Source organism: Thamnophis elegans, chromosome 16 (assembly GCF_009769535.1).
Source record: "Thamnophis elegans isolate rThaEle1 chromosome 16, rThaEle1.pri, whole genome shotgun sequence".
Taxonomy (NCBI): Eukaryota; Metazoa; Chordata; class Lepidosauria; order Squamata; family Colubridae; genus Thamnophis; species Thamnophis elegans.
Genome location: NC_045556.1, coordinates 33,497,735 through 33,519,371, shown reverse-complemented (window position 1 = coordinate 33,519,371; position 21,637 = coordinate 33,497,735). Strand labels below are relative to the sequence as shown.

The 21,637-nt window shown below is 40.9% G+C and overlaps 1 protein-coding gene across 1 annotated transcript in view; it reads left to right on the top strand.

Annotated features, from left to right (window-relative positions):
- The window catches only part of MED27 (mediator complex subunit 27), an 83,545-nt gene extending 62,377 nt beyond the window's left edge, over window positions 1–21,168 (top strand). Inside the window, exons 4-5 of the mRNA XM_032232452.1 lie at window positions 3,925–4,018; window positions 20,995–21,168. Of these exons, the coding sequence (XP_032088343.1) occupies window positions 3,925–4,018; window positions 20,995–21,153 (253 nt within the window). The 3' untranslated portion in view covers window positions 21,154–21,168. The remainder of the gene's footprint in view (window positions 1–3,924; window positions 4,019–20,994) is intronic.
- The last annotated feature ends 469 nt before the right edge of the window (window positions 21,169–21,637 follow it).

The window sequence follows — 21,637 nt, the reverse complement described above, 5'->3', positions numbered from 1 at the left end:
GATAAGTGACTGTGAAATCTTGGTTTCCCCATCGCGAAAAGTAATCACCCAACTTCGGGATACTGCAACCGTCATAAATTTGAGTCGCTCATCAAGCGTCTGAATTTCAATCACGTGACCACGGGGATGCTGAAACAGTCATGTGAAAAATGGTCACGAATCGCCTTTTTTGACACCGTTGTAACTTTGGACCGTCAGTAAGCAAATGGTTGAAAGTCAAGGCTATTTATCTTATCCCTCCGAGCTATAAAGAGTTGAAAGTCAATGTTTTTCTTTCGGTTTTCCCCTCCTTTTCCCGACCCTCCCTTCCCTTCTTTTTCCTCCCCTCCTTTTCTCAGCATTTCTTTTGCTGTATTTTAGATCTTGATAAACTTTTTAAAAGCCAAAATAATCTCCAAATATATGTGTGTATGTATGTGTGTTCAGAGAAATCAGTGTTATTTTTCTGCCTTTAACACAACACTGTGAAGGACTTTGCGATCCCCAGGGCTGCTTTCGTGATGCTGTTGTTGAGTCAGATTTGACTCTGTTTTCCACTGTTTGGGAATAAATTAGGGAGGTTCTTAAACTTTGGCTGTTCAAATCCTACAGAGGAAAAAATCTACCCAACTAATGATTTACCTCTGAGCCAATTAAGGTAGGTTACCTTTGCAAGGGTCAGTATCTCGGTTTAACATCCCGCATAATATTTTCTCTCTAACCTAAATGTCCTCCCAATCCTTGTTTGATGTTCTCAAGCGTTCTTCTTTTCCTCTTCAACCTATTTTACAAGAGCAACAACATCAAACGTCTTTTTCTTCTTCTCCAGAATGGAACGCATTTAAAATGCAGGTCGTTGTGGCATATTTAATTGTGAAGCTGACTGTACAGTTAGGCCAACTTTTTCAGTTCTTATCCTTGTTACATGTTGGCTGAAGATGATTTAGTAAGACCACACCAGTGGTGGGTTTCAAATAATTTTGGAACCTCTTCTGTAGGTGTGGCCTGCTTTCTGGGTCCACTGGTGGAACCTCTTCTAACCGGTTCGGTAGATTTGACGAACTGGTTCTACCAAACAGGTGCGAACTGGTAGGAACCCACCTCTGGACCACACCTAGAGTATTGCATTTAGTTTTGGTCACCACACTATAAAAAAAAGATGTTGGGACTGTAGAAAGTGTGCAGAGAAGAGCAACAAAAATGATAGGGGACTGGAGGCCAAAACATACCATGAACGGTTGCAGGAACTGGGCATGTCTAGTTTAATGAAAAGAAGGGGTTGGACTAGAAGACCTCTAAGGTCCAGTCCAACTCTGTTATTCTGTAATTCTATAAACTCTTTGAAACCGCTTGGAACTTTTTTTGGGGGGGTGGCAGAGAAGTAGCACTGAAATGCTGTTAAGAAACCTCAATGAACTTAATTGAGCATATTCGACCACAAATATATAGGGTTTTCCTTTTAAGATTCTAGTGTTCTCTTGTTTGGGGGGTGGGGAATAGATTTGGAGGTGACAAATAATTACAAACGTTCTTTTGGCCCATGCAGTACAATTGGCCACATATAGAGGAGAGAAGAGAAGATAGTAGAATAAGGGATAGCGTAGAATAGAATGAGAATGGAATGTAATAGAATAGAATAAGGGATAGAGTAGAATAGAATGAGAATGTAATAGAATGGAATAAGGAATAGAGTAGAATAGAATGAGAATAGAATAGAATAAGGGATAGAGTAGAATAGAATGAGAATAGAATAGAATAAGGAATAGAGTAGAATAGAATGAGAATAGAATAGAATAAGGGATAGAGTAGAATAGAATGAGAATAGAATAGAATAAGGGATAGAGTAGAATAAGGGATAGAGAAGAATAGAATGAGAATAGAATAGAATAAGGAATAGAGTAAAATAGAATGAGAATAGAATAGAATAAGGGATAGAGTAGAATAGAATGAGAGTAGAATAGAATAGAATAAGGGATAGAATAGAATAAGGGATAGAGAAGAATAGAATGAGAATAGAATAAGGGATAGAGTAGAATAGAATGAGAATAGAATAGAATAAGGGATAGAGTAGAATAGAATGAGAATAGAATAGAATAAGGGATAGAGTAGAATAGAATGAGAGTAGAATAGAATAGAATAAGGGATAGAATAGAATAAGGGATAGAGAAGAATAGAATGAGAATAGAATAGAATAAGGAATAGAGTAAAATAGAATGAGAATAGAATAAGGGATAGAGTAGAATAGAATGAGAGTAGAATAGAATAGAATAAGGGATAGAATAGAATAAGGGATAGAGTAGAATAGAATGAGAATAGAATTAGAATTAGAATAGAATAAGGGATAGAGTAGAATAGAATGAGAATAGAATAGAATAAGGGATAGAGTAGAGTACCGGTATAGTGGAATGGAATGGAATAACAGAGGTGGAAGGGACATTGGAGGTCTTCTAGTCCAACCCCCTGATTAGGCAGGAAGCCCTGCACCACTTCAGGCAAATGTATTTAAGAAGCTACACCGGAATACGTGCTTTTGAATCACCACGTGTTTCTGTCAAAGATCCTGGTTGCGTTCCAAGTCACACCACGCTCCGTGCCACTTTTTAACATTTTTTTTGTTGTTTTAATTAACAAATTAAATTTTTTAAAAAAAATAAATTGCTGGACAGGGCCGGGAGGAGCGACTCGGGTTTTCCCACCTCAACATTTGCCTTTTTCTTTTTCGTTGTCATCATCATCTTTACCTTTCTGAAAAATAAAAATAAGAAAAAAAAAAGATTTGAGTTTATATCATGGCAGTGTTTTGGGGGGGCAGAGGAGAAGGGCGGCTGAGTTTCATGCGCGGCGTTTTAAAATGAACAGCCTGTATCTTACAAACTGCGTGGGAGGAAATGTGCTTTCTACAGCGCCTGGACTGCTAAACATAACGCTAACACAAGATCGCTGGATGAAATCCAGTTTTGAAGGCAGGTCAGGCTGGAGAACGAAGCCATCTGTCCAGCGTGAAAAACTCAAAACCGCCAGCGCAAGGGAAGGTGTTGGGTTGCCTGCAGTTCAGTTTAGGGGCGCAGAGGCTGCTGTCTTGTGTGCGGGGTTCACATGCTTCCCCTCCTCCCTGGGGAATGCAGAAATGGCTTGGTGACACCCCCCACACCCCCGCGTGGAATACTGCACCCAGCGATGGTCGCCATGATATACAAAAGGTTGTTGAGGCTGTAGAAAGAGTGGAGAGAGGAGCAACAAAGAGGATGAGGGGCTAAAGCATGTGAAGAATGGTTGTGGGAATTGGGTGTGCCTGAGCAGGGGGTTGGACTAGAAGACCTCCAAGGTCCCTTCCAACTTTGTTATTCTATTTCTATCCTATCCTATTCTATATTCCCTTCTCTTTTATATTCTATTCTATTTTTATTCTCTTCTCTTATTCTCTTCTATAGTCTATTCTCTTCTATAGTCTATTCTATATTCTCTTTTCTTATTCTCTTCTACTCTATTCTGTTCTATAATATTCTATTCTATATTCTATTCTATTTTCTATTCTATTCCATATTCTCTTATTCTACTCTACTTTACCCTACTCTATTCTAAATATTCTATTCTATATTCTATTTTCGTCTCTATTCCATATTCTCTTATTCTATTCTACTCTAATCTATTCTACTCTACTCTAATCTACCCTACTCCACTCTATTCTATTCTACTCTATTCTATAATATTCTATTCTATATTCTATTCTATTTTTTATTCTATTCCATATTCTCTTCTCTTATTCTCTTCTCTCTTCTAGTATTGTATTGTATTTTGTTGTGTTGTGTTCTGTTCCATTCCGTCCTGTCCCATCCCATCCCATTCCACATTCTCTTTTCTTCTATTCCATTTCTAACTTTCTTTTATGTGTAATGCAAATTGTTGAGTCGCTGCGGTCCCTAATGTGTTGCGTTGTTCTTGTAGCTACGTAGATGACGTGATCAATCGCATTGACCGAATGTTTCCGGAGATGTCTATTCATCTGTCTCGGCCCAACGGGACTTCTGCCATGTTGCTGGTGAGTTAAAACTTCCTTGTTGTTGTTAATATTGTTATTGTCCTGCTGTTGTTGTTTATAAACTTTAGCGGACTAGTGGCGTTATTTAAAATATTGCTTCAAATGTGCGGGGCAGCATATGCATTGCTGAGAAATAATATTTCTGACGCACGTCGCAAATGCATCAGAATAATATATGGCATTTATCTAAACTCATAACAGAATAACAGAGTTGGAACTAGGTTATCTAGTCCAACCCCCCTGCTTAGGAGACCCTACACCATTTCTGACAGATGGCAGTCCAGTCTCTTCTTGAAAGCTTCCAGGGATGAAGTTCCTACAACTTCCGAAGGCAACTTCTGTTCCATCGGTTTTATTTATTTATTTATTTAATTTATTTACCACCCATCTCATTGTGGAGCTACTCTGGCTGGCTTATAACAATGGAATGGATGGATGGATGGATGGATGGATAGATTAGATAGATAGATAGATTAGATAGATTAGATAGATAGATAGATAGATAGATAGATAGATAGATAGATAGATAGATGATAGATAGATAGATAGATAGATAGATAGATAGATAGATAGATAGATAGATAGATAGATGATGGATGGATGGAAGATAGGTAGGTAGGTAGGTAGATATATAGATATAGAAATAGATAGATATAGATATATATTACAGGTATTCCTTGACGTAGGATGACAATTGAGACCCAAAATTTCTGTGGGGTAAGCGAGACATTTGTTAAGTGATTTCCGCTCCGTTTTACAACCTTTCCTGACACCGTTGTTCAGTGGATCCCTGTAGCTGTTGAGTTAGTAAGGCAGTCGTTAAGGGAACTTGGCTTCCCCAACAGCTTTGCTTGTCGGAAGGCCGGAAAAGGGAGTCCCGTAATCCAAAGGCCATGTAACCGTCATAAGTACGAGTCAGTTGCTAAGCCTCTGGATTTTGATCACACGACTATCCCGGGGATGGTGCAATTTCCATACGTATGAAAAATGGTCATAGTGGTCACTTTTTTCATTGCCCTTGTATCTTTCAATGGTCATTAAACAAACTGTTGTAAGCCGAGGACTAAGTTATGGAAAGAAATGGAATAATAAAAACAATGCTTAATAAAACAAAAATGCCTATAAATGCCTACTTAGGTCTATTTATTTTCAAGGCAGTTTCCAGGAATGTTTGCAATGGGCGGGCAGGAGTTGTCTAGACAGCCTTAAACTGCATTTTTTTCCCTCTCTTCAATAGATGTGAAAAAAGCTGAAAACTTACAGTAATTCTCACGTTTCCCAAATCTCATTGATGCAAAGATGTCGCTGGGTGGCCAGTTTTAAAAACAAAAGAGATTTATTTCTTTATTTTCCTTTCTCAAGAAAACCATTGGCAGGATACTGTCAGTGAGAGTTACATCGTCGATTTGGAAATGGGTGCAAGAAATTACAGGGGAACAGATAAAATACAAACCCGAAAATCTTTCTGCTGGAAATAATCAAAGGGAAATATACAAAGAAAATTAAGTACATATTAACATATCTGCTAACTGCAGCTAGAATAGCATTTAGCCAATGCTGGAAACAAAATAATATCCCCTCGGACGAATTAGTGATTAAAAAAAAACTTTGGATTGTGCAGAGATGGACAAATTAACACTGAAATTAAAAGATAAAGAAGAGTCAGAATATTATGAAATTTGGAACAATTGGTACAAATGGCTGCAAAACAGGAATAACATTAATTAAGCCGAAAAACAATATATATAAATATATATAGAACTGTGTATAAAGGAGTGTAAATATAGAAGCAAAATATTATATGCATGTACATGTATGATGACATAACAATGTTGACATAACGACTATAAGGTGGTGTAGAAGGGGAAAAATAATAATTAAAAAAATCTGCTAAAAAGAAGAGTTAGATCATAGAAATCTATTCTAGTTTGAAGCAACCTTTAGATAAGAAATAATCTGCAGTAACTTTTGTCGTCTGTGTTGATATACGTCTCTTGTAGACCCAGAGGTATGTTGGAAAACAGTACAGTTTGTACATGTTTTGTGTATTTGTTTAATTTATTAGTTTATAATCTATTTACTATATCTACCTACCTACCTACCTACCTACCTACCTACCTACCTAATCTACCTACCTACCCCTTCCTTCCTTCTTTCTTTCATCTGTTGTCTGTCTGTCTGTCTATCCATCTTATCCATCCATCTACATCTATCTATTTATCTATCATCTCTCTTATCTCTCTAGCTATCTATCTCTAATCTCATCTATCTATCTATCTATCTCTCTATCTATTTATCTATCTATCTATCTATCTATCTATCATCTATCTATTATCTCTATTATCTCTCTAGCTATCTCTCTATCTATCTCTCTATCTCTCTCTAATCTCATCTACCTACCTACCTACCTACCTACCTACCTACCTACCTACCTACCTACCTACCTACCTACCTACATCTCTAATCTATATCTATCTATCTATCTCTATCTATCTACCTACCCACCTACCTATTCTTTCTATATATACCGTATTTCCCCAAGAATAAGACAGGGTCTTATTTTCTTTTGACCTCCTGAAATAAGCACTTGGTCTTATTTTCGGGGAGGTCTTATTATTTTTGAGGTGCAGGAGGCGGCTGCTTCTGTGTTGCAATATTTTCAGGGAGGTCTTATTTTGGGGGAGGGCTTATTTTAGTGCATGTGCTCAAAAGCCCCATTGGGCTTATTATTTGAGGAGGTCTTATTTTCAGGGAAACAGGATATGTGTGTGTGTGTGTGTGTGTGTGTGTGTGTGTAAATATGTCTATATCTATATTTATATCTATATCTATCTATCTATCCTAAAAGGCTGTGTATGTATGTATGTATGTATGTATGTATGTATGTATGTATGTATGTATGTATGTATGTTCCAGCATAACTCTGGAACGCCTCAAGCAATTTCAACCAAACTTGGTACACAGATGACTTACCCTCTGGAAACAAATACTGGGGGGAAGACACGCCTAGGGTGTGTTTCTGTGTCTGTGTGTTCCAGCATAACTCTGGAACGCCTGGGCTGTTAAGGAGAGTGTGGCATCCTAGAGCAGCAATTGTTTGTGATGTCCGTTCCTTCGCAGCTTCCTCTAGGAAGCCAGCTGTGACGTTCGCCCTCCAGTGGACCAATGGGAAAGCGCCTGATGGGTTTGGGGCAAAGTGCCAAGATTGTAGACAGGGCGGGGAAGAGGAGAGCATTGGAGGTGGAAGGGAGAGGGCAGGGATGATGGGTATGGGAGTAGGAGGAAGAAAGGCCCCTCTCAATGACTCCCTGTCAAACGAATGCCTCAACGTCTATAAATACTCGGGCAATGCCAGGTAATCAGCTAGTATAAAATACAAAACAAAAGAAGAAAAGAAAAGAAGGGAGAAAAAGGGAAAGGGAAAAGGGGAAAGAAAAAAGATAAAAAGAAAGAAAAGGCATTGATTCCCATCTCCCTTTGGTACACTGGAATAAGATAACAGTATCAAATCCTACTTCCTTCCTTCCTTCCTTCCTTCCTTCCTTCCTCTTTCTTTCTCTTTCCTTCTTTCTTTCTTCTTTTCCTCCTTTCTTTTTTCCTTTCCTTCCTCCTTCTTTCTTTCTCTTCTCAATTTCCTTCCTGTTTCTTTCTCTTCTTTCTTCTTTCTCTTCTTAATTTCTTTCCTTCCTTCCTTCCTCTCTCGCTTTCTTTTCAGTGACACTAGGCGCTTACAAAAAATAAAGAATTGATGTTTTTGGAAAGCGAGTCGTCTCCAAACCATCAACATCTGGGGGTTCAAACTTTATACGAATCGCGTGACCTCTGAATTGACCTTGAAATGTTGATCTGCTTGAAATGGTCAGAGATCACCCCGAAGCTTTCTCCCCCCCCCCCTTCTAAATTCTGCTTGGGCATCTCTTCTGCCCTTGCTCTGCTTTCTCTCCTGTCCTTGGATTTCATTCCCGGTTAATTATGTATTTTGCTTTGTCTTTTATTTATAAGATACTGTTTATCGAAGGGGAGCATATAAATACCTTAAGTTAAACCAAATGTGACCTGACTTCCAACATTTCCTTCACTCCGGGGATACATAAATAGAGGAATTTGCAATGTGATTTGGTTTTCCTCTCTCCCCCCCCCCCCCCCCGCCAAAGGTTGTACTGGAAGGCTGGAAGGAACGCAAACCTGCACTTTGCAAGAGCTAAAAATGACAAGCTGCAAAATTTCTGAAGGGATTTAGAATAACAGAGTTGGAAGAGGCCTCGGAGGTCTTCTAGTCCAACCCCCTGCTTAGGCAGAAAACCCTACACCACTTCAGACCAATGGATATCCAACATCTTCTTAAAAACCTCCAGTGTTGGAGCATTCACAACTTCTGGAGGCAAGTTGTTCCACTGATTAATTGTTCTCACCATCAGGAAATTTCTCTCCATTTCTAAGTTGCTTCTCTCCCTGATTAATTTCCACCCATTGCTTCTTGTCCTGCCTTTGGGTTCTTTGGAGAATAGTTTGACTCCCTCTTCTTTGGGGCAGCCCCTGAGATATTGGAAGACTGCTATCCTGTCTCCCCTAGTCCTTCTTTTCATCAAACTAGACATACCCAGTTCCTGCAACCGTTCTTCATAGGTTTTAGCCTCCAGTCCCCTAATCGTCTTTATTGCTCTTCTCTGCACTCTTTCTAGAGTCTCCACATCTTTTCTACATCGTGGCAACCAAAACTGGTCTCAGAAGAGTTTCACCCCACTCAGGAACCTACCACAAATTGAAAACTGCATTTTCTATACCTGCCTATTAACTTCTTCCTTCCTGAAAAAATTGCTGAATCACCACTCACTGTGCAATATGATGTACAATCTGTTTAGTGACCATTTGAAGTTACCCTGACACTGAAAATACTGTTCTTCACGCTTACGACTATGACAGCAGCCCCGTGGTCACATGGTTAAAATGCAGGAACTTGGCAACTGGCGTGTCTTTATGACGGAGTCGAAGGGAAGGGAAAAAGGGAAGGAAAGGAAGATTTACTTAACCATTGTGTTACTAACCTAACAATTGCAGTGATTCACTTAACAACTGTGGCAAGAAAGGTCATAAAATGGGGCTGAACTTACTGCAAGAGTCATAAGTGTGAGGCCTGGTTGTAAGTCACTTTCCCCAGTGCTGTTTTAACTTCAGACAGTCACTAAACAAATGATTTTAAGTCAAGGACTATCTGGAATTGTGACAGTTGCTGTAAAAGTATCTGATGGGGTGTAGAGAGCCAATTTGGGCTAGCATTTAAGCACCAGACTAGAAAGCAGAGACTAGTTGACTTTGGGCCAATCACCAGGAGACTGGGAGTTCTAGTTCCACCTTAGGCCTTAAAGTCAACGGGGTGACTTTGGGCCAATCACCAGGAGACTGGGAGTTCTAGTTGCACCTTAGGCCTTAAAATCAACTGGGTGACTTTGGGCCAATCACCAGGAGACTGGGAATTCTAGTCCCACTTTAGGGCTGAAAGTCAACTGGGTGACTTTGGGCCAATCACCAGGAAACGGTGAATTCTAGTCCCACCTTAGGGCTGAAAGTCAACTGGGTGACTTTGGGCCAATCACCAGGAAACGGTGAATTCTAGTCCCGCCTTAGGCATGAAAGCCACCTGATTGACTTTGGGACAATCACAAGGAGACTGGGAGTTCTAGTTGCACCTTAGGCATGAAAGCCACCTGGTAGACTTTGGGCCAATCACCAGGAGACTGGGAGTTCTAGTTGCACCTTAGGCCTTAAAATCAACTGGGTGACTTTGGGCCAATCACCAGGAGACTGGGAATTCTAGTCCCACTTTAGGGCTGAAAGTCAACTGGGTAATTTTGGGCCAATCACCAGGAAACGGTGAATTCTAGTCCCGCCTTAGGGCTGAAAGTCAACTGGGTGACCTTGGGACAATCCCTGGAAACGGTGAATTCTAATCCCACTTTAGGCATGAAAGCCACCTGGTTGACTTTGGGCCAATCACCAGGAGACTGGGAGTTCTAGTTGCACCTTAGGCCTTAAAATCAACTGGGTGATTTTGGGTCAATTACCAGGAAACTGGGAATTCTAGTCCCACTTTAGGGCTGAAAGTCAACTGGGTGACTTTGGGACAATCACCAGGAAACTGGCCAGTCCCTCTTTCTCAGTCCAACCCACATCACAGGGGTTGTTGTGGGGTAAATAGGCGGAAGAGGGTACGTCGGATACGTTTGCCACTGTGAGTTGCTTATCATTTTTTTAAAAAAAACAAGAACAAAAACAGGACACAAATAACTAAAATAAAATTTGCCAGCTTGCCTTCCTGCCGGGACGTATCTGCAGCCGATTGCCAAGGGGTGGAGGGGGGGAGGAGTGGCCACGTGAGAACTCATCACCTGTTTTTTAATATCAAGGAAAATCACTCCGAGCTCTTGATTGATGTTGACTTTCCAGCAGGCAATTAAGCCAGATTAATGAAAGGTAAATTCCAGCCTCTCCATAATATTTTCCCGCCCCACCCCAACACCCCCTCGAAAAAAGGGAAGAAAGAAACCCCTTGTAGAAGAGCCTAATTAGCATGTTTGTTTGTTTAGACGCTAATGGCTTAATTGCAGCCTATCCTGCTATTTACAAATAGGCTTCATTAGAAGAGAGAAGGGGGTCTTGATAAAACGGATAGTGTTAAGGCTGGTAGCAGGGACTGAGGAAGGAGGAGGGAGAACGATTAGAGAAATAACTCGGAAGAAAGAGGCTAGTTTTTATCTCCGCTGTTTGATTGCACAAATAGGATTTTCAGCCAATTAAGAGGACATAGCAGAAAAGGAGGGGGGGGGGGAATGAACAAAAATTGGCAGCTCAGATGCTTTTGCAAGATTTAGAATAGAATAACAGAGTTGGAAGGGACCTTGGAGGTCTTCTAGTCCAACCCCCTGCCTAGGCAGGAACCCTACACCAGACAAATGGATATCCAACATCTTCTTAAAAACATCCAGTGTTGGTGCATTCACAACTTCTGGAGGCAAGTTGTTCCACCGATTAATTGTTCACACTGTCAGGAAATTTCTCCTTAGTTCTAAGTTGCTTCTCTCCTTGATTAGTTTCCACCCATTGCTTCTTGGTCTACACTCAGGTGCCTTGGAGAATAGTTTGACTCCCTCTTCTTTGTGGCAGCTCCTGAGATATTGGAAGACTGCTATCATGTCTCCCCTAGTCCTTCTTTTCATTAAACTAGCCATGCCCAGTTCCTGCAACCATTCTTCATATGTTTTAGCCTCCAGTCCCCTAATCATCTTTGTTGCTCTTTTCTGCCCTCTTTCTAGAGTCTCAACATCCTTTTTACATTGTGGCGACCAAAACTGGATGCCGTATTCCAAATGTGTCCTTACCAAGGACTTATAAAGTGATATTAAGCAAGGAACACGTTTCTTAAGTGACTTTGGCTTCTTGTTAAATGTAGTTGTGCTAGTCGTTCCTGACTCTAGGGGGCAGTGCTCATCTCTGTTTCAAAGCCGAAGAGCCAACGTTGTCCGAAGACATCTCTGGTCATGTGGCCGGCATGACTCAATGCTTGTTCCCTTCCCACCAAACGTGGTCCCTATTTTTCTACTTGCATTTTTTACGTGCTTTCGAGCTGCTAGGTTGGCAGAAGCTGGGACAAGTCACAGGAGCTCCCTCCATTACACGGCGCTAGGGATTCGAACCGCCGAAGTGCCGACCTTTCTGATTGACAAGCTCAGCGTCTCAGCCACTGAGCCACCGCGTCCCGTTTTACATTGATTTACATTGATTTACCCTCCCATTAATCAAATATCTTTAATTCAACAACTTTCAGCTATTGGAAAAACCAGCCATCCTTATTCAGCATGTGGAATTAACAAGGCGTGCTGTTTTCCGGACTTGTTTACTAAATGGAATTTAAATGACATGCAAAATTACTTTCCCTCCCCATCAATTGAAAGCAACAGTTAAGGGTTCGAGAATTCTATTATGGTGAAGTATTTCTCTCTTACAGTTAAATAAGCACTTTGTAGTCATTAGAACCTTGAAGAGTCCTGGTGCAGGAAACGGAATATCGAGACAGCTATTCATAATATGAATTTTTTTAAAGTTTTATTTTTATTTTATTTTAGCAGATTTTTATTATTATTTTTTCCCTTCTACAACACCTTACAGTCATTATATCAACACTGTTAAGTTTTATTTTTAAAAAGAGAAAGAAGGAAAGAGAAAAAGAGGATGGCTAACCGCATGGTGGATATAGTGGTGGTGAACGCAACATTAAAAGTATCACGTTGGGAATAGATTTACGTAGTTGCTCACAGCTGATCCTGATTTAATAACACACAATCAAACAGGGAAAGCAACAGATCTAACTTCCTGGAAAAGAATCATGAATTGCTTTCCATTTCTGTGTCTAAATATGAGATCCTCGTTTTTAAAAGGTTCATGTTGGGGGCTATAAAACTAAAAAAAAATGTGTGGGTTTTTTTTCCAGTCTGTCTTGGTTGTGTCTTTTATATCATTGTTCTTATCAGTATTCATATCAGGCAATTCCGATCTCATTAACTCAAATGACAGTGCAGAATAGAAAAGATATATTCTTTCCACCCCCCCAAATTCCACATCCTTTGGGGAATTTTTGCGATGCCAATTTATTTTTCTCTTTGTTTTTTATTATTATTATTATTATGTGGTTAATCTTTGGTGAGATTCACAGCCTTTGGGGCTGGTTGGTAGCTCAACAGCTCGAGTCCTAACCAAGAACCTAGGAACTGTTAAGGTAAAGTCGGAGGATATAAGCTGTCCCAAGTAGGGTGGTTTTTTTTCTTTTCTTTTCTTTTTATTTATTTTATTAAGTTTTTATTTCTCATATATACATTCACAATTATATGATCTCATAACTGTTATTAATAATATGTATTTGTAACAATTTTTCTCCCCTACAGTTGACAATATAATTGAAATTGCTTTCTTACCATCCCATACATCCATCTTATTTTACAACAATCCTACTTCTTCTTCCTTCCTTCCCTCCTTCCTTCCCTCCTTTCTTCTCTCCTTCTCTCCTTCCTTTCCTCCTTCCTTTCCTCCTTCCTTCCCCCCTTCCTTCTCTCCTTCATTCCCTCCTTCCTTCCCACCTTTCTTCTCTCCTTCTCTCCTTCCCTCCCTCCTTCCTTCCCTCCTCGCTTCCCTCCCTCCTTCCTTCCCTCCTTCCTTCCCCCCTTTCTTCCCTTTCTTCTCTCCTTCCTTCCTCCTCTCCTTTCCCTTCTCTCCTTCCCCTTCCTCTCCTCTACCCTTCCCCTCTTCTTCCCTTTCCTCCCCTCTCTCCTACTCTTACATTCCCTCCAATTCTTCCTCTGCTTTTCCCTCTCTCCTATTCCTCAAGTAGGGTGGTTTTTTCGTAGAATCAGAATGTTCAAGTCTGATAAATTTTAAATTTCCAAATAGCGAGGTAGCCCTTAATGTATTGCTCCAAGGGGCCCAATTACAATTGGGACAACACACAAGTTCTTTATTCTTTATTCTTTTATTATTTATTACACGATATTATTATTATTATACAATTTTATCACAGCAGCCAGTTGTTTCGCCGGATTTGACATTGGTTACTAGTCGGGCCCCACCCAGGGGCCTAGGACGTCGTAACATATTTTCGTTGTTGTTGTTGTTGTTGTTGTTGTTGTTGTTGTTGTTATTATTATTATTATTATTATAGCAAGTATTTAAGGATAAGACCAAAGTGATCCTCTTTTGTCCGCTAAAATCATCCAGGAGCTTTAGATCTGGCCAGCAAGCTACATTAGCACGGCGGTATTTAAAAACAAGCTAGGAATGTAGCATAATAGAAGGTTGCATGTTGGCTTATGGTGCCGCCCTTCTGTTTTCGGCTCCAAGAAACCTGGGGCATTTGCCCTCCTCCGTTCGTATTAATTGAATTTTAGAACGAGCTAGCAGATGTATTGATTTGATTTTTTTAAAAAAAAATTATATCAAGGTCGACTTGGAACGTATCCTACAGGCGACATATTAAAAAGCCAAGAATTGTGTCTATCAGCGTATCGATAGAAATAACTGAAATTTAATGAGGGGGCCTCGGATTTTTTTTAATATACAGTATATAAAAAGTCTGTGTTATGCAGTTTAAGCAATGCCCAATAAATAGAATAGCACTAGCACTTAGCCCTTAGACTTATATACCATTCACAGGGCTTTTACAGCCCTCTAAAGCGATTTCCAGCGTCAGGATAGATAGATAGATAGATAGATAGATAGATAGATAGATAGATAGATAGATAGATAGATAGATAGATAGATAGCAATAGCAATAGCAATAGCAATAGCAATAGCAATAGCAATAGCAATAGCAGTAGACTTATATACCGCTTCATAGGCCTTTCAGGCCTCTCTAAGCGGTTTACAGAGAGTCAGCATATTGCCCCCAACAATCTGGGTCCTCATTTTACCCACCTCGGAAGGATGGAAGGCTGAGTCAACCCTGAGCCGGTGAGATTTGAACCGCTGACCTGCTGATCTAGCAGTAGCCTGCAGTGCTGCATTTAACCACTGCGCCACCTTGGCTCTTGGATAGATGGATAGATAGATAGATAGATAGATAGATAGATAGATAGATAGATAGATAGATAGATAGATAGATAGATAGATACGGATGGATGGATTGATGGATGGATGGATGGATGGATGGATAGATGATAGATAGATAGATAGATAGATAGATAGATAGATAGATAGATAGATAGATTTGATAGATAGATTTGATAGATAGATTTGATAGATAATGGATGGATGGATGGATGGATGGATGGATAGGAATGGATGGATAGACAGATAGATAGATAGATGATAGATAGATAGATAGATAGATAGATAGATAGATAGATAGATAGATATGGATGGATAGAGATGGATGGATCATGGATGGATGGATAGATAGATGATAAATAGATAGATAGATAGATAGATAGATAGATAGATAGATAGATAGATTTGATAGATAATGGATGGATGGATGGATGGATAGGAATGGATGGATGGATGGATGGATAGATAGATAGATTTGATAGATAATGGATGGATGGATGGGTAGGAATGGATGGATAGACAGATAGATAGATGATAGATAGATAGATAGATAGATAGATAGATAGATAGATAGATAGATATGGATGGATAGAGATGGATGGATCATGGATGGCTGGATAGATAGATGATAGATAGATAGATAGATAGATAGATAGATAGATAGATAGATATGGATGGATAGAGATGGATGGATCATGGATGGCTGGATAGATAGATGATAGATAGATAGATAGATAGATAGATAGATAGATAGATAGATAGATAGATAGATAGATAGATAGATGATAGATGGATGGATGGATGGATGGATGGATAGGAATGGATGGATAGACAGATAGATAGATGATAGATAGATAGATAGATAGATAGATAGATAGATAGATAGATAGATAGATATGGATGGATAGAGATGGATGGATCATGGATGGATGGATGGATAGATAGATGATAGAGATAGATAGATAGATAGATAGATAGATAGATAGATAGATAGATAGATTTGATAGATAATGGATGGATGGATGGATAGGAATGGATGGATAGATAGATGATAGATAGATAGATAGATAGATAGATAGATAGATAGATAGATAGATAGATAGATAGATAGATAGATAGATTGATTTGATAGATTTGATAGATAATGGATGGATGGATGGGTAGGAATGGATGGATAGACAGATAGATAGATGATAGATAGATAGATATGGATGGATAGAGATGGATGGATTATGGATGGCTGGATGGATAGATAGATAGATAGATAGATAGATAGATAGATAGATAGTTAGATAGATAGATTTGATAGATAATGGATGGATGGATGGATAGGAATGGATGGATGGATGGATAGATAGATAGAGATGGATGGATGGATAAATAGATATACATATATGAATGGATAGATAGATAGAGATGGATGGATAGATTAGATAGATAGATAGATAGATAGATAGATAGATAGATAGATAGATAGATGATAGATAGATAGATAGATAGATAGATAGATAGATTTGATAGATAATGGATGGATGGATGGATGGATAGGAATGGATGGATAGACAGATAGATAGATAGATGATAGATAGATGATAGATAGATAGATAGATAGATAGATAGATAGATAGATAGATAGATATGGATGGATAGAGATGGATGGATCATGGATGGATGGATGGATAGATAGATGATAGAGATAGATAGATAGATAGATAGATAGATAGATAGATAGATAGATAGATAGATAGATTTGATAGATAATGGATGGATGGATGGATGGATAGGAATGGATGGATGGATGGATAGATAGATAGATAGATAGATAGATAGATAGATAGATAGATAGATAGATAGATTTGATAGATTTGATAGATAATGGATGGATGGATGGGTAGGAATGGATGGATAGACAGATAGATAGATGATAGATAGATAGATATGGATGGATAGAGATGGATGATTATGGATGGCTGGATGGATAGATAGATAGATAGATAGATAGATAGATAGATAGATAGATAGATAGGTATGGATGGGACTGGATGGATAGATAGATAGAAAAATAGAGATGGATAGGGATGGATGGATGGATGGATGGATGGGACTGGATAGAGAGAGAGAGAGAGATAAGATAGATGATAGATAGATAGATAGATAGATAGATAGATAGATAGATAGATAGATAGATAGATAGATAGATATGGATGGATAGAGATGGATGGATCATGGATGGCTGGATAGATAGATGATAGATAGGTAGGTAGGTAGGTAGGTAGGTAGGTAGGTAGATAGATAGATAGATAGATAGATAGATAGATAGATAGATAGATAGATAGATAGATAGATGATAGATAGATATGGATGGGACTGGATGGATAGATAGATAGAAAGATAGATAGAGATGGATAGAGATGGATGGGACTGGATAAAGAGGGAGAGAGAGAGAGAGAGAGAGAGAGAGATAGATAGATAGATAGATATGGATAGAGATGGATGGATGGATGGATGAATGGATGGATATAGATAGATAGAGATGGATGGATAGATTAGATAGATAGATAGATAGATAGATAGATAGATAGATAGATAGATAGATAGATAGATAGGTATGGATGGGACTGGATGGATAGATAGATAGAAAAATAGAGATGGATAGGGATGGATGGATGGATGGATGGATGGGACTGGATAGAGAGAGAGAGAGAGATAAGATAGATGATAGATAGATAGATAGATAGATAGATAGATAGATAGATAGATAGATATGGATGGATAGAGATGGATGGATCATGGATGGCTGGATAGATAGATGATAGATAGGTAGGTAGGTAGGTAGGTAGGTAGGTAGGTAGGTAGATAGATAGATAGATAGATAGATAGATAGATAGATAGATAGATAGATGATAGATAGATATGGATGGGACTGGATGGATAGATAGATAGAAAGATAGATAGAGATGGATAGAGATGGATGGGACTGGAGAGAGAGAGAGAGAGAGAGAGAGAGAGAGAGAGAGAGAGAGAGATGGATAGAGATGGATGGATGGATGAATGGATGGATATAGATAGATAGAGATGGATGGATGGATAAATAGATATATATATGAATGGATAGATAGATAGAGATGGATGGATAGATTAGATAGATAGATAGATAGATAGATAGATAGATAGATAGATAGATAGATAGATAGATATGGATGGATAGACGGACAGACAGACAGAAGCAAATATCTCTGTGACGGTGCCGGAGGAGAACGTGAAGGCGTTTTTTAATCATGATAAGACTCGGGTCCTCTGATGGGGGGCTTGGTGAGGATATCAGATGTGGAGGTCGGACAAGCAGCGGCTGCCATCTCCTGCCTCGGCTTAAAAGCAGCATTCCTCACCTTTGCTAGAGAGCTGCTAAAACAACTCTTTTCCTTTTCTTTTTAATCAAAAAGGCACGGTGTCAGTTGCGATTTATGTAAGCGCTTCCATTTTTAATACCTGTGTTTTAACATCGGGATGTCCTTTTCCTCCAGGAAAAAGTTTGAGATTGTGCTAATCAGTCGGCTAAACCTTGCTATTCTGGTAATAAATTGCCTTCGCTTTGGGACGGATGAAGGAGGAGGAGAAGGACGAAAAGAGGGAGCGCCTACATTCCCTTCTCCTCCTTTCTCTCCATCCCCTTCTCCCCATCCCCTCCTTCTCCTTTCTCAGCATCCCCTTCTCCCCTTTCTCTCCTTCTCTGTCCTCTCCATCATCATCTTCTCCTTTCTCTCCATCCCCTTCTCTCCATCATCTTCTCCTTTCTTGCCATTGCCTTCCCCTTTCTGTCCTTCTCTTTCCTCTCCATTATCATCTTCTCCTTTCTCACCATCCTCTTCTCGCCATCCCCTCCTACTCATTTCTCTCCATCCCTTCCTCCTTTCTCTCCATCGCCTCTTTCTCCTTTCTCTCCATCATCTTCTCTTCCTCACCCATCTTTCTTCCTTTCTCCCCATTGTGTTCTTTCTCTCCATTTCTCCCCCCATCTCTTCCTCCTCCTTCTCTTCCATCTCCTCCTCCTCCTTTCCCTCCATCATCATCTTCTTCTTAACAAGTTACTCACTAACTTAACAACTACAGCAATGCACTAAACAAGACCGTAAAACTGGGGGCCCAACTAACCGAACAACCATCTCAGTTAGCCACAGAAATTTGGGGCTCAACTTGGTTATAAGCCGAGGACTATCTGTACGACTGGACATCACGGACCGCCTGCAATGCGTCACTCACACTGCGCTACCACACCACCTTCGTTCTTTGGCTTGCTTTCTGGATCTGGCCGTTAACGATCATCTCGTTCAACTGCTTCCCAATTTTCCTTGGCTTCCTCCATCGCCACAACAGCTGCTGGTTTTTCCAGGGACGACACAACCTTGCTGCGAAGTTGGAAGCTTTTCGTGTGGCCACACCTGTTGTGAGGGATTTAAGCAAGTGTTGACGAGCTGAAGCGAGCCCCCGCCGTGCCGAATTGTTTTGGCAGGTCTTCACGTACGGGGAGGAAGTTCCCACCAGCTTTTAAATCCAGGATCCAGAAAGCCATCCCATTTTTGTAATCAAGGAGGACCCTCTTCAAAGCGAGGACGAAGCTACATGTTTCTCGAGTGGATCTAACACCCACCCACCCCTTATATGCCTTGCTAGTGGTGAGGGGGTCTCCGTTACGCAGGCAGCCCTTAATGACTGTAATGGAGCCCCAAACGACCCCTCACACATCTGTGCTAGTCGTTCCCGACTCTAGCGGGCGGTGCTCATTTCCATTTCAAAGCCGAAGAGCCAGCATGTTGAAATGGCCGCGTGGAGACTCCTGGGAGGGGCAGGGTGGGGAGGGCGTGGCCAGCCAGGGATGGCATTTTGGGGTCCGCCGAACTGGGCAGAATCCTAGCTAGAGAATTGTCCGAACCCGTGTGAACACCCAGCAGCCCCCCCCCTGAATTTGGCCCCTTATTCTTTCAACCTTTCTCACCATAGTGGGCCAAGCGAATCACTGCAGTTGTTAAGTTAAAGTAAATAGGTCAAGGTTCCCCTTGCACATATGTGCTAGTTGTTCCCAACTCTAGGGGGCAGTGCTCATTCATCTCCATTTCAAAGCCAAAGAGCCAGCGCTGTCCGAAGACGTCTCTGTGATCATGCGGCCGGCATGACTCAACGCCCAAAGGCGCACAGAACGCTGTTTCCTTCCCACCAAAGGTGGTTCCTATTTTTCTACTTGCATTTTTTTTACCTGCTTTTGAACTACTGAAGCTGGGACAAGCTCACTCCGTTACGCGGCGCTAGGGATTTGAACCGCCGAACTACCGACCTTTCTGATCGACAAGCTCAGCGTCTTAGCCACCGAGCCACCTTAGGCTTCCTGTAAGCGGCTAAAATCCCCCCACCCCTTAGTCATTTGGCGACACGATGCTCAGAGGAAGAATTCCTTTCTAAGATGCCGGAGCTAACTCAGGTGGAGAATTTTACCGTTTTTCTCTGGATTGAATTGAAAAATGATCATAATAAAATAAAATAGTTAAAACTGCAACCCCGGCTTCTGTTCATACCTAGGCAGAGGTGAGACCCTTTCAACCAGGGGTGTCAAACTCTATTTCATTGAGGGCCGAATCAGGGCTGTGGTTGACTTCGGGGGGGGGGGGGGCGCTCAGGCATGGCCGACCTGATCGGTGTGGCCAACTTGACGCCACTCCCTAAACTGCTGGCCTCATTTTTCCTCTTCACGGTGGGTAGACCAGGCCGAAAATATATGGGCTGGGCCCTTACATATTCCAGGATGGCCTGCGGGCCGGATCCAACCACATCACGGGCCGAATCCGGCCCACGGGCCTTTTGTTCAACATCTCTGCTTTAAGCTTTCAGATGGTTCTTGACTTACAACCATTTGTTTAGCGACCGTTTGAAGTTACAACGTTACTTGGGGGGGAGTGAGTTGCAGTCAGTTCTCACACTTATGACCATCACAACATCTTCATAGTCACGGGATCGAAATCCGGGCACTTGGCAAACACCGCAGGCGTAGAACAGTTACAGCATCCCGGGGGTGGCTGGGTGGGGTGTCAGGTGATTTCCCCCTTTTGCGACCTGCAAAGCCAATGGGGGGGAGCCTGACTCACTTAATGACCTTTTGCGGCTTTCCCAGCCAGCTTTCTGGGAAACGAAGTCGATGGGAGAATTTGGATTTGCTTCTTGACCGTGGGGTTCACTTAACCATCGCAATTGTCCGCTTAACAACGGCCTTGCGCCGGTAAGGGGAAATTCCGGTCCTAACCACAGTCGTAAATTGAGGACTCCCTCTATTGGATAATCTGCTTCATTCTCTGCATTCAATTCCCTTTTTCTGTTATTTTTTTTTTCCCCTCCCAAAGGTAACTTTGGGAAAGGTATTAAAAGTGATCGTCGTGATGAGAAGCCTCTTCATCGACCGGACAATCGTCAAAGGTTTCCATGAAAATGTCTACACGGAAGATGGCAAGGTAAGCATCGCTTTTGCATCTCAAATGGAAACGAAAAAAAGGGACTTATGAGTTCTGGTGAGTGGGACTCCCTCCCTGTTTATATACAGTAGGAATGAGCTTGGTTGTTTTCTTGCAAACGTTTCATGACCCAGCTAGGTAACATCATCAGTGCTGCAAGCGAGTGGGGCTTGCATAAGGGAGGACAGAGAGAGGGAGGACAACTGTGGGGTCCTTGGTGCCCTCTGAGTTTGGTTGTTTTGCAGGCGTTTCATTACCAAACTAGGCAGCAGAATCAGCACACTGTTGATGTTACCTAGTTTGGTAATGAAACACTGTTCTCCTCCTCCTCCTCTCCACAAATCCCACTTCCTTATAGCACTGATAATGTTACTTAGTTGGGGCATGAAATGTCTGCAAGAGAAAAAAAACCAAGCGCAAAGAGCACTAAGGACCTCGTAGTTCTCCTTCTTCCCACTCCTCTCAACAAATCTCACTCCATTCTAGCATTGATGATGTTCCCTAGTTGGGCAAAGAAACGTCTGCAAGAAAACAA